At 37.3% G+C, this 13751-nt stretch overlaps 1 protein-coding gene across 4 annotated transcripts in view; it reads left to right on the top strand.

Moving 5' to 3' along the window:
• The window catches only part of CPED1 (cadherin like and PC-esterase domain containing 1), a 158498-nt gene that overhangs the window by 77620 nt on the left and 67127 nt on the right, over positions 1-13751 (top strand). For all 4 annotated transcript variants that reach the window (XR_002434485.1, XM_021384823.1, XM_021384822.1 and 1 more), the window contains exons 10-17: positions 376-543; positions 642-746; positions 1671-1840; positions 3969-4028; positions 7020-7087; positions 7403-7447; positions 9230-9416; positions 10896-11064. Coding sequence is in view for 3 of the 4 variants with exons in the window: in XM_021384823.1 (XP_021240498.1) it covers positions 376-543; positions 642-746; positions 1671-1840; positions 3969-4028; positions 7020-7087; positions 7403-7447; positions 9230-9416; positions 10896-11064 (972 nt within the window). In the remaining variant the exon portion in view is untranslated. The remainder of the gene's footprint in view (positions 1-375; positions 544-641; positions 747-1670; positions 1841-3968; positions 4029-7019; positions 7088-7402; positions 7448-9229; positions 9417-10895; positions 11065-13751) is intronic.

Here is a 13751-nt window from a genome sequence, read left to right as displayed (position 1 = left end):
TCATATTTTATATGAATGTATTGGTTGTTTTTATACACTGTAAGGATTATATCTACATCGATATCAACTCAAATACCTGAGTAAGAGTTGTGTTAACGTATCAGCTGACTTTTTAAATCAAATTTCAAACAAGATGGAAAAAAGCAGTTTCACACGAGGATGCGATATTGTACTCTTTCCACTAGAGGTCAGCAAACATTGTGGCGTGGCGTTTTTACAGAAAATGAGGTACAACATTTATTATAATCCTGTCTGTTTTTATTATTGCTCCTATGGCTTTTCTTTTTTAATAAGAATTCAAGCCCAGTAATGTGTGGTTATGGGAAGACAGGCCTTGATGTACAAAATGTAAATTCTTATGTTGTTTTCTAACAGGTGCATAAAAATTTTGACTTTCAAGATGAGGAGGAATCAAATATTCAGGACCAAACTTTCAAAGAAGTTATTTTTGAAGATACTTTTAAATTTCTCTTGTCTAATAAGTCCTCAAGTTCCAGTTTCATAGAAGCTTTACAAAACATATATGGATCAACTGTGAGCAAGGTAGCTCGTTGTCTGCTTGGGAAAAAGGACTGGGGCCTAATGAAAGTGCACTGCTTTCCATGTGTTTTCATCAGAATATGTTGCCCTTTCCTTCACAGGATGGAATATTCCACAAAGACAATGGACAATGTTTGTCTTTAGAAGAGATAAATTCAATGATTACATTTGTAAAAGAAGTGAAGAATCTTGGACAATTTGAGCTGGTAAAATAAACAGTTATTTTATAGTGGATTTATATTTTGTGTAAACCAGCTAATATTTCTCTTGGATTACTATTCTCTGCCATCACTGCATGTGTGTGAAACTGGACAGGGAAACTGAGAAATAGAGCTTATACTGATTTTATTTTAGATTTTTGGAAATTAATGTAAAAGAGAGAATGAGATAAAATACAGAATTTGAGTTAAGAATTCATTGAAAAGGACAGAAAAAGCAGAAAAATAAATGAGAAAGTAGAAGAAAGGAAAAGGAAAAGAAAATGTAAGTCTCCTAAATTGGTAAGAAAACAGTATGACGGTGAAGCAAAGGATTTGTGAATGGAAAAACTGGAGGCTGTTCAACATTAAGATCATTGCCAAAGAAAAGACAGACATGAAAAAGTGGCTAAACACATAGGTGGAATATGTGATATGCCTTCTTCACAATTAAAATGAGTTTATTTTTGGAGAAGAATAGAGATGGAGGAATAGCAGCCAGTGTCCATGAACAGGCATTACAGTTAGTGAGAGAAAATGTCTGGTATTGAGGAAGAGGACTGGGAAAATGTATCACCGAAAACTCGATGTATTGTTCAGAAAATCTGCATGACATCAGGATTTCTTCTGAGCTTCCTGAATGAGTATTAGGGTTGGAGACTGATGAGTCTTTTTAAAAAGGGAACTAGTTATCTAGATCTGGAAGTCAAGTTAGAGGCTCTGAGTGGCAAGGGAAGTAGATTTCCACATCAGTACTACAAGCAAGACTGATTTGCAGGGATAGGCAAGACAGTCTAAAACTATAGTTTTGTGGAAGAGAATTTATATTAATATATCTGTATGCTATATACACTGTCTTCTGATATTTTCTCACTTCTATGCAATTTACAAATATTATAACGTGTAGTCCTTAATCATCATATCTCTTCTTAGCTTTACCCTTCTGCTGCACCCAAGATCCAAACTTTACTGCACGACCTTTATCACATGGTAGACCCAATGAGACGGCTTGGTTCAGTCCTGACTGTACATTGGTTGCTTTCCAGTTTACTTGAACAATTCCGGTTCATGACGAAAGAGGCCCATACAGATCATTCAGAATGGTAAGATAGCTATTTTACAATATACTGAAGACAGTTTCTAAAACTGTGTAATATGGAGTAACTCCAGTGAGTACCATGAAACATAATTCCTCAACAGATGTAAGTGGATTTACATCACTTGACAGTAAGTTCCATCACCCCTCCATGGAGCACCATCAGACATTCTGCCATTAGAGCAGCAGCTAGGTCTCAACAGATGACAGTTTTTCCCTTTTAGTTCTATTTCTAGTACAGAGATCCATGAGTTAGAAGAATAATTGCAGGTAATGCTTTTTTTCTAAGAAATGTGAAGTGAATTAGGTAAGTTGATCCTGAAAAACTGTGAATTCAAAATTAAGAGTGTTTACCACTCTAATTTAATTTATTCAATTATGAACAAAAAATGTGAAACATCTATAAAATTCAAGGTGAAGGTTTTTCCAAAAGGGATCAATGAATTTTAATGGCTCTAAGTTTCTCATATTCAACAAGAGACGGGACAAAGAGTAGAATGCACCAAGAACCTCATTTTAAATCTCTTTGAAAAGCTGGGAGAATACTGTCTTGACAAGATAGAATCCACTGAGCTTTTGGCAAGAGATTCTGAACTTCACGAAGGAGGGAGGCAGAGAGAAAGGAAGGAAGGTAGGCATGAAATTAAAAAGAGAATAAGGAATGAAGGGACAGAGTGAAAAGTTGTGGTATACAATGTATTTATTATAAAATTTGGAAAAAAAATGTTTTTGTGCTCATTATCTCCTGACTAATGACATTTTGTATACACATATGCCATAATTCTTTACTGAATACAGGCATATATAGTGTTTATGCAAACAGAGGCATATGATGTGCTCCATTCCACTGAGTCCCAAGTTTGATGAGCAAGCAACATTATTGAGTACACTTTGCTTAGAGAATGCTATACTCACTATATAAGGCATCTGTAAAACTTACTGAGTTTGGATTTTGTTTCTCAATGGATTGTGCGTAGCTTTCAGCAAGTCAAGTAGTTATCTATATGTTTGTTTGCTTATCTGCAAAGTGAAAATTATACTTCATTTACTTCATAAACAGGTAACTGTTTATTAGTATTTTGAAAATACACAGTTCCATGATTGTGCTAAACATTATTGTTGTTACTACTGGCCACTCCATGATAAGTAACTCAAAGATGCAGCTGTTTGCATTCATGTATAAGCCCTTGCACTTCTGCCAAAATATTTTGGTTTGCATATCAAAGCATACCAGCCTTTAGCAGCTTTCTGTTCTAATCTAAGCTGTGCCACTCACTCACTTTGAGCAACTCCTTGGTCTCTTTTTTCTTCAAACGGAACGTTTACTATACATGTATAAATACTTAGTAGTACCATGAACTTTCTCCAGGGCAGTGGACAGTTTGCCTCTTTTCACTGTATTTTTCTGCAATGGTTAGGTTAATAATACTGTTCTGCTCATTCCCTCCATTAAAAAAAAATGCATGTTTTGACACTGCTAAATCATAATATCCTATAGTTACATGCATGTGAAGGTGATGTATGTGTCAGATATGCATGTAATTATTCATAATTGCAAGGAAGAAAGAAGTGAGTAAAGCTTACACCCCAAATAACTCACTCTCTTTGAACTTTGATTAATCTTTGAGATTCCTAGCTTTGATGAGTTTGTATATCACAGAATCACAGAATTGTAGGGGTTGGAAGGGACCTCAAGAGATCATGGAGTCCAACCCCCCTGCCTATGCAGGTTCCCTACAATAGGTCACACAGATAGGCGTCCAGATGGGTTTGAATATCTCCTTAAAATGAGACTCCATCAGAACACTTTTTATGAATTTCTTCAGTTAAAGATAGGTTGGTTGGCTGGCTCATTTAACTGTTCTTATTTCTCTGACTGTGAAAACTTGGTATTTACAAAATCCAGTGATGTGCATAGCTGACTATCTGCCCAGACAACATGGCTACTTACGGGAAAAATAATGACTTTTGACTTTATGTGTAGTGCAGTTATGCAATTCACTGATAATGAATCCTTAGAATGGAGCCGGGATTTAAAGAGGTTTCATGGTCTGGTTTTCTTAATTCATTTCATCTACATTGCTAATATTGAAACCTTCAGTGACATTAGTGGACTGTCTGTATTCATTCCACAGGAGAAGCAAGAAGAGTTCTAGAAACTCATCTCCAACTGCACTGAAATGGTTACAGCCTAGGTGAGAATGACAATCTCAGAAGTGTTGGTATAAGATAAGACAAAATTCCGTGAAAGTGATGGAGAGATGCTACTAATCTGTGCATTGAAATTGATTTTCCGCTTTTTGTGCATGATTTTTTGATTCTGTGCAGCTTCAATTTGTGATATGACAGAGACATACATGATTACCATCTTCTAGAACATGAGCTATGCAGTACTGCGGCAAGTATGTCTGGCTGTGTCAGACAGCAAAATAGCATACAAGAATCAGATTTGTGAGAAAAACTAACATTCCTGTTTTGTAGGAGAACCTAAATAGGTAAAAAAATTTGCAAATGCTTTTATGAAATCAACATTCACATTTGGAAATGTATTACTAGCTTCCTTTACACAAGCCCATCATTAGGTCAAAACAGAAACGGCAGCCCTCAAACTAAATTTAGGCTGAAAATAATTGGTTGGTGTTTAACTTTGTCATGCTTGTCACCTGGACAGTTTGAGAAACATAGTTCCAATTATGAGGCAAGAGAAGAGAGCAAGGAAATCAGGGATAAGATATGCTATGGGAGGAATGAAAGATAGAGGGAAGGACAGAAGGAGAGGATTGGAATTAAATGCCAGGACAAGAATCCCAGTCTTTGGTCTGCAATTTTGTATTCCTCTTCAGGAAACCAGCAAGAGTGCTTCATTCCGTGAAGCAAATATCCCCATGGAAACTCTTTGGCAGAAGCCAAAGAAGTAGTCTACAGCAGAGTTAAATAGAAAATCTGCTAGTGATCATCTCTCACAAAATGATCTCTAGTGGCTCCTTATTTTCAAGAGACTTTCAAAACATAATCTAAAGGAAAAAAACTCGTAACTCAACTGAATATTGAGAACATGGTCTCAATACTGGTTTTGCGATCCATTAAAAACTGCACTGCCCACAACTAACACATATGTCAGAGGCTCCAAAAGTGCCTGGGTTTTTCCCTTTTTCAATTTTAATCTTGTGGAGAAATTTAGCTATCTCTGCACACCCTTTATTGCTTATGTTTCTGATTGCCTAGAGCATCAGAGCTACACTACTATTACTGCTATCAGTCATTTAGCTTTCTCTTTTGTTGAATCACAGTGAGTCCTAAAAGACATGTTCACTGTTAATATTTTGCAAGGTACATAGAGGAGATCTCCAAAAAGGTACATTCATGAATATACATACACCCTGAGTACATGATGTACAGTCATCTACAATTACACCTAATGGTAAAGTGCAGAGGCAGTGTGCTCATCTGTGCTTGATAGCTCGTACACGATAGTGAGTAAAACAAACAAGGGGCAGCTCATACAAATGAAGGTCTTTTCTCGCACAACAGTGTGTGGAGGAAAGGATTCTGTTGCATCCAGGACCACATCCACTCTCTGACTGAGGGAGAGCTTCATAACCTCACTGTTCCTCAGTCCTGCTGATGGACGGAGCTTGGAGAAAGGCAAATGTGATGGTGCTGATGACTGAAAAGCTAAGTCTTCAGCAGAGATGAGTACAGTAATCTGATTATCTTTCTGTACTACTATTTCTAAATATTATTGATACCTTACTGTAATTAAATGGGAGTTATTATATGGCTCTTAATGTTTTATGATAAGCACAGTCTTTTTACAGAATGGATGCATACAGGTCACAAAGTTCCTTAGTAAGCCAGGGCCTTGCAGTGGTGATGGCTGCCACGTTCATGTGGTGCTCTCTGGCTTAATAAAAGTCTAGCATTTTCTAGAGTTAAGACATCTTGTTTTGACCTTACAATTGGTTTGGGAAAATTGCAATACAAAAAGAAACAGAGGAGAGAGAAAAAAAAATGCATTTGACAGGTGTTAGCCATTACCTCCTTGGCAAGAAGAAAGCAGGGTATTAAGTGACTTACAACTTGGAAAACAAACTCTCTAATAGTTTGTTAAGTGTCTCCTTTGAAGGAGGTCATGAATGTGCATGAAATAAGGGCGGTGTCTAGACAGTGCAAGATGTCAAAACTGCATGTTCATGCACATACAGAGACACACAGATCTGCCAGGAGACAGCTGTTTCTTCCCCTTATCTCAGTGAGATAATGCAGGAATCTCTGTTTCAGTATTTGACAGTTTACCTTTTACCATGATGGACTTTAATATTGCTTTCAGCAGCTCCTGGTGAAACATCAGAGATGGATGTTTGCACAGAACCTCCCCTGCCTGTCACAGTGACCTCGTGCCTTTCAAAATTGAGACTGAATGGGCAGTATTTGGGAAGAAGCTTCTTTACAAGGGCTTCTACAGGAAACACTAGGAAAAAACCATCTGAAACTGGATCCTTTTAAAAAAACTCGATTTCTGAAAAGGTCATATCAGCCAGATTTCAGTTCATGAATTGGAGAGATGCCTACTGCCCTTCTTCTATGCTCCCAAAATGTTGCACAAAAGAAAAAAATCTGCAGAGTTAGCAAACTGGAAGCAACTAGCATGTTAATGAATAGTTGAAAATGACTTTTTTTTAACTGAGGGTATGTGCTTATATACTCTGGATGTTGATCGTGTACTTGCTTTGAATAAGCAAACAAATCAAAACACTCAATACAGATATTCACCATCACGCAGGCCTTCATTCATATTCCACTGTTTTTGAACAAAGTCTAACTTTAACCTCAAGCATATACAAAAAAGCAATATAAAACTGTTAAGAGATATGGCATGGGTTGTTTTATTCTCAGCTATATCCACTCTGCTTTTTCGCAGCAATTCAGTCTTTTTTGAAGTTGATTCCTGATTTTCTTTCTCTTCATGGCATATACAACTATTTATTATGAAATAAGTGTTTTCTGTCATGTTCATTCAGGTAGCATTGCTTATATTGGGAATGGGAGTCCCAAAGTTACATCTTTCCACAGAGAATTTCAAATTACCACGTGCAATGCATTGCCACATATAATTTTTTGAAAAATGTTCCACGGATTCTGTTTCTTCCACTAATGTAGAAATATATCTGCTATTATATTGACAGGAATTCTTCTCAAGAAAATGTGATTCCTAAGCAGAACTTTCGTTTTCACTTGAGGAAGAATCATGAAGGTATGGGATCAGAGTAAGACCTTTTATATGGTGTATGTCTTTCCTATTTTTACTACTTCTGACAATATATGTGATTTAGATTACGTGATTTTGCATTCCAGCTGGAAGATCTTGACTTACTACATATAAAAGAGCAATTTCTTCCTTATCTGCATAAGTGCTCTGCTGAGTTGATGAGCAATGTTCTTGAGCCTAAAGCAAAATCTGACACTGCAAATATTTTTTTTATATATAATTAACAAAATGAGAATTCCTTTTGCTATAGGATTGTGAATCAGGATTAGAACATAAAATTAATGTTTCTGTTTCTTTCAGCATTGCATTATTCCAGTAAGGCTAAAGAAATTCAATGCAATTATGGTAAGTCAAGGGTTTTCTGGATCACTAGGAGAGGAGATATTACCTGAATGACTTTCTTGCCTTTTTTTCTATATAACCCTTAAAAGAATTGAGTGCCTGTAGGCTGTTACATAAGAAAGGAATTTTAAGTAGAAAGAATGTTTATGAATCGGTCAATAATTAGGCTGTTATGTTAAATAAGCCTCAAGTACAAAATTAAACATTTCTATGTGTGCTTATTAATGTGCTTATTTCAACACTCACTGATTCCTTGCTGTACTTCAGTAGACTCTGGCCTCTCATTTACAAGAACTTTAGCATACATCTCTCTTTATGGACTAGCTTTTAAACTTGCATGAAGTTGAATCAGCCTTATATCAGGCCAGTTCTCAACTCAGTGATTTTAAAGAACTGCTTTAGAGCGGAAGAGTTTCCTGAAGTATCTGCTTGTAGTGCTGCTGTCTGTACTGGCAACAGTGCTTTCTTCTGCCTTCCTCGCTGACGTACTATCTGAGGAGTAATTTGCTTTTCAGTGTGAAACAATTGCTCTGCAAAGGAAAGGCTTTTCTACCCATTCAGACACTTTTCCTCTCTGTTAGTGATCGTACCATACTTCCAGGAGCGCCTGTGTCAGTCAGAGGCCAGGAATGGTTCAGGGCTGGCTGACTGTTATCACCATCTGATTGCTTGCCGTTTTATTTTGAAGTTACCTCAGTTCATTTTATTTTGAAAATTTCTCCTCTGTTTTTAGCAATTAGTGACTCTAAGTAATGTGTACAGGGTCTGTGGAATGGTTTATACTGCCATGAAGTCAGTATTTCTGCCAGTTTGTGAGCCTCTATTGCCCTGCAAATCTAGTCCTGCTCTTTCTCTGGAACATCTTCCTTTGCATTTTAATCTCTGCAAGATTACTGAAATTACCCTGTTTTTTTTCTTTAGGCTGACACTGAGGTAGGAAAGGCCCACACAGAAATGCTTGCATCCTTATGACCATTAAAAAAAAAAACAATTTAAGCCACAAGATTTGTTCATGTATTATAAAGAGAGTTTTCTGGCTGAAGTATTTTCTCAAGTACCAAGTTTTAAACACATACTAGGTAATATATGTGGAAAGAAAATTTTCAATACGTAATTGTTCTGTAAATCTGATTTCAATAGGTGGGATTAAAATATTTGTCACAAGTGAGTTGCCAGCAAATGATTATTCTCAGGAGTCATTTGGCAAACACTACAAAATAAAAGATACATTTGAACAAATAGGATCTGATTGTGGAGATTTTATAAACAAGAAAGTAGCTGGAATTTTTTGATTCAGGAATTTTAATAAATCGTGCTTCAAGCTGTACTACAAATGACCCCATGAGTCTAGATATCTCCATGTGACTTGTTCTTATGTCTAACATACTTTGATTTTTATTGGCAATTACACATGTACATAAACCCTGTACACAGGCTGGTACCTAAGCAGGTTATGAATTTTGGCCTAACTTTTTTTCAAGTTCCATTTAAACAACTGGAGGCAGGATCTCGCAGAGCTAATCCTTGCATTTTCAGATGCTTATCGAGACTTAGAATTTTGTGCCTCTGAGTAGAGTCATCGGGCACTGAGTGAATAAAATCCCTCCAGGGCCTAAAAATGACTCTCAGGAGCCAACAGGACCTTGAAGCAGGATTATCAGTCTCACAGTGAGCAGGCAGTAAAAATCTTTCCACTGTGCAAGTTATCAATCTGCCAGAAGTTGCATGTTACTTATAAATGTTCATACATTTCACAGTTTTTTCTTTGATGCCTTCTTGGAACAGATAAAGATACCCTATCTCATATCAGGCAGATCTTCACCAGTCCACAGCTGGACTTGAATCCTCAGTTTAACCCCAAGATAAAGGAATACTATGCAGAAGTCCCATTTGACGTGGTGACAGTGAAGATTGGAGCAGAACCTTCGAACTGTCGGTGCCAAGTCCACCTTGATGAGATGAAAGGACCGAGGTATGAGCAACAAAATATATACTTAAAAGCTGAAAGTGTCGTTAACTTCAGATATATATCAGGGCAGAAATGAATATGAGTTTTCATATCCAGATCTTGATTTTGCACCACAGCCTCCTGGACTTTCTCCCTCTGCTAGCAGTTTGCTTAGGTAAGATGGGACCAGGAGAGAAAATAAGTTGAAGTGTATTCATTCAGAATGATCAATTTTTATCAGAATCAAATTGTAAAGAATTGTCATGAGGAAGAGTGCGAGCTTGTCCAATCTTTTTGAGTGGTATAATGCTGGAGAACATGTGAGAGAGCAAAGTCATCATTAAATATCAGATTTGAGCACCAACCCACAATCATCCATGCTGTTCATTCATTACTGTGGTCCTTCGTACAGTTTGGGCTTCCCAGCCAGCTCTCTCACAGACAGCAACACATGTTTCCAGCAGACATTTTGGGCCAGACCTTGTTTTTGGATACTGGAAGAGTGAAGAAGTGCGTGTTTATCTGCACCAGGTGCTTTAGAATCAGAGGACTGGCCTACATATTAAGTAGCTGTTAGTAAAAAATTTCCTTGCTTAGCACTGAATATTTGAAAGTGAAACCAGGAACAGTGATTCACTTGACAGGAAGCACTCTTAACCATTCCTAAGCTACCTTTTCTTCATGGCACAAAGTATCTATGCAACACACTGCCTTTTGACTGTCTGCGAAGTGGATACTTTGACTTAGAATGCTTGCTAATAATTAGTCAATCAGTGCTGGTATGATTGTGGTATTGATCTTATACCTAGTATATTTCAGTAAGAAATCAGTCTTCTTTTATGATTGACAAAGAAGCTCTTGTAAAATTCTGCCATCCAGCTTTCTAGTGTTTTAATATTAACAGTCATTGCAACCAGTAGAGGCACTGCGAAATAATGAAGGTCTGCAAAAAGCATGAGAGCTATTCCTTGTAAAAGGCAAACACAATAGCCTTATGCCCTCTTCACTGAAAAGTAAAAGCTCTGGATGAGCAGGCTCAGTCTTCCAGCATTCCTCGATTCACTGCCATCAGAAGAAGAGCACAGTCGAGCTTTGTTCTTGTGTCGGACTCAGTCTGGGATTCCGTCATATTTGGCTAGTAACAGTTTCCACAGCTAGGTGACACTTTTAATCTGGTTTGTCTTCCTCATGACTTCACTCTGGACTCGAACCCGCTGGATTATTATCTCTAGTGCCTCCATTCACAGATTTCCCATCAGAACTGTCACTGCCACTGAAGCTGTTCTCACAAAACTTCACTGTCATTATTTTGTCTTCTTGAAGGAATTTTAAACTCTTTTTAGAAAACTTATTGTACACTGTTTTTATGTAAAACCTATGTATGGAGTAATAAACTTTTACAAATCGAAGCCTCAAGGAGCAAGTTTATCTGCCATAGGCAACGCAGTGTAAATCTTTGTTTCTTCAGTGTTAATTCCACTTCCTTTGTTTTTCCTCTTTCAGCATTGCTAACTACCCTCTTGGCCTTGGATTGAACAAAGTTGTTGTTCTTGTAACAGATGATTCGCAGCCCAGTCCTCAGGTTGTGAGCAGCTATAAAATCAAAATTTATCGAGAGGACCGCCCCAGTCTGCCTTTGTTTGATGACTATATGATATGTGGTTTTGTGCAGGTATTGTCTCTCTTTTCTTTTATTACACAAAGTGATACTGGATTTTTCTGGTTTCTCTGTATGGTGTTAAATTTGGTGAGATTAGAACCTGGGCTTTAAATGCTGTAGTTGTATGAAATACAACATTTGCACAACTTTTTCAATATAAAAAGTAAGTACCTGTTACTGTCAGTGTGCATCCAAGAACTCTAGGTTAATTAATCCTTTCTTTGGTCAGCCAAAACTTAGCCATCAGAGAGCTTGCAAGAAAATAGTCTAATTACCGCGTGATGGGGCAGACTGGACTTTCTGTACCTCTCTATCTGTGACACTGGAGCTGTGGAAATTTGTTTAACACCAAAGATGTCTATGACATTGGCACATTTAACACTGTTCAGGACAAATGATGCTAGAAAATTTATTAATTAAAAGTGTTTATTCTAAAAGCCTAACAGACACAATGGGAAAAAAAAAAACACACAAAACACCTGCTGAAAGGAAGGGATAATTTCTGCTTAGATCCCATTTATCCAAACATAAGTTTGAGCATACAAATAATTTACTCCTAAAAAATAATAATCTTTAGGAAACAGTGGGTCTGTTGAATAAAAAAAAGTGTGAGAGTCTGACCCATAGGGCTTAGGAGGGGACTGTGGGAAGACAGGGAGGCTTGAGCTGAGATAGACACAAAATTGGAAGTAAGAAAATAAAAGAAAGGAACAGTGAAGCTCCTGGTTACTTCAACAATGGTGATAACCTTTCCCTTTTCTGGCTCCTTTCTCTATACTGCAGAAGAAGTTACTTTTGGGTGGGCAAAGTCTGAGCATTTTAAGTGATGGATCAGATCAATAAGTACTTTATTTTTTTAATTGTGAAGAAACAAACACTGGAATTTACCACAAGAACCAAAGATATTATAAATGTAGACAGACAATAACAATCTGCAAATCAGAACTGTCAGATAAAATATACGTAGCAGTCACAGCCTACTGACTGCTGAACTGCCTACCTGATTGCAGTGAGCTTGGCATCACACTTTTCAACTCTCCTAGGAGGCTTGCTAGATAATCATTTAGAATGTTGGAGAACTAAAAACTTAAAACTAGAACTGTACTTAAAAATATTCTACATATTCTATAATTCTTCTTTATTCTAGCTAATTTATGGATTAGATTAACAAGAGAGCTGAAAAAACAACAAACTGGTACAGAAGACACGATATTTGGATTTTGCTTTGTTGACTCTTCTCTCAAAATGAACTTACAAACTTAAAAGGTCTAGGACCATCTTTTTGTTCTTTGTACTGGCTCAGCACTAGATCTAGTAGCTGCTACAGTAAAGCAAACAATAATTAAAGCATGTAATGCCTAGGATTTCTGTTCACATGTACAGCAATTAGCCAGATATCTTGGGTGTGAATTACTAAGAGCAGAACCCAGCATTTATCCTTATTGAATTTCATGCCACCAATGATTGCCCAATGCTCCACTGTATCTAGGTCCCTCTGAAAGGGGACCTGTCCTTTGAGAGAGCCAACAGCTCCTCCCAGTTTGCTGTCATCAGTGGACTCACTGAGGATGCATTCTACTCCTGCATCCAGGTCAGTGATAAAAATGTTGAACACAACCAGCCCTAGAATTGAGCCGCTAGTGACAGGCCACCAATCAGATGTAACTCCATTCACTGCAACTCTGTGAGGTCTGCTGCTAAGCCGATTCATCAAGCAGCATGTAGCTGTTCATGTCACAGCTGAGCAGTTTATCCAGAAGGGTGCTGTGAGCGACACTATGAAAGACCTTATTAGAATCCAGGATAATTACATCCACTGCCTTCCCTTCCCTTCATGCACTAAGTAAGTGACCTTATCGTAGAAGGAGATCAAATTATTTAGTCAGGACTTTCCCTTTGTGAACCCATTTTGATACCCCTAGGTAAAAGCTTTGTTCTTCAAATGTCTTTCAACAGCACCCAGGATAATTTTGTCCATATTTTTTCCAGGGACTGAGGTCAGGCTAAAAGATCTGTAGTTTCCTGGGTCTTCTCTCATGCCTTTTGTAGATGGATATAATACTGGCTAGCTTCCAGGAGAGTATCAGTAAGTTGAGCACTAGTAGAAAAACACCCTATCTGGGATGATGTGAGGAAAGCCCCTCTTGTCACCCAATTGAGAATGGCTTATCTGGATGTGGAAAAAGGAATTCAACATCTTGCACATCCTCCCACACTAGAATTTACACTGTTGTCAAAGTTTTATGATAGCATTTACGAGACTGAGTATGAATCTTTGAAGCACTGTCAAGGTAAAGAGATCTAAAATGATAAAAATGAAATGTTTTAGAAGTTACTTTTGATTGAGCTTAGTTTACTGCTCATCTGTGAATAACTGCTCTCTAATTAAACATAATTGTTCAGAGCTAGGGAGGACTCGAGTTTAGAGTAAAAATGAGATGAAAAGCATTCTTGTGGTATCTAATGAAAGCTCTGAAGATACAGTATGAGATTCTAAATCAACATTTTTTAGATATGTTAAAGGTAAACTTATCAGAGAGCGCATTTCAAAAACAAAGGCTGGAGCTGGTGATAGACATGGCATTCTAAAACACTCAAAAGCCTACTCATTTTCCTTTTCCCTATTTACTACAACAGTTTCCTGCCTTTTACTTAGAGTGATGGTTTTTATCAGTAGAAAGCTCACTGCTTAAATAGCA

Source organism: Numida meleagris, chromosome 1 (genome assembly GCF_002078875.1).
Source record: "Numida meleagris isolate 19003 breed g44 Domestic line chromosome 1, NumMel1.0, whole genome shotgun sequence".
Taxonomy (NCBI): domain Eukaryota; kingdom Metazoa; phylum Chordata; class Aves; order Galliformes; family Numididae; genus Numida; species Numida meleagris.
This window is presented reverse-complemented; position numbering and strand designations above follow the sequence as displayed.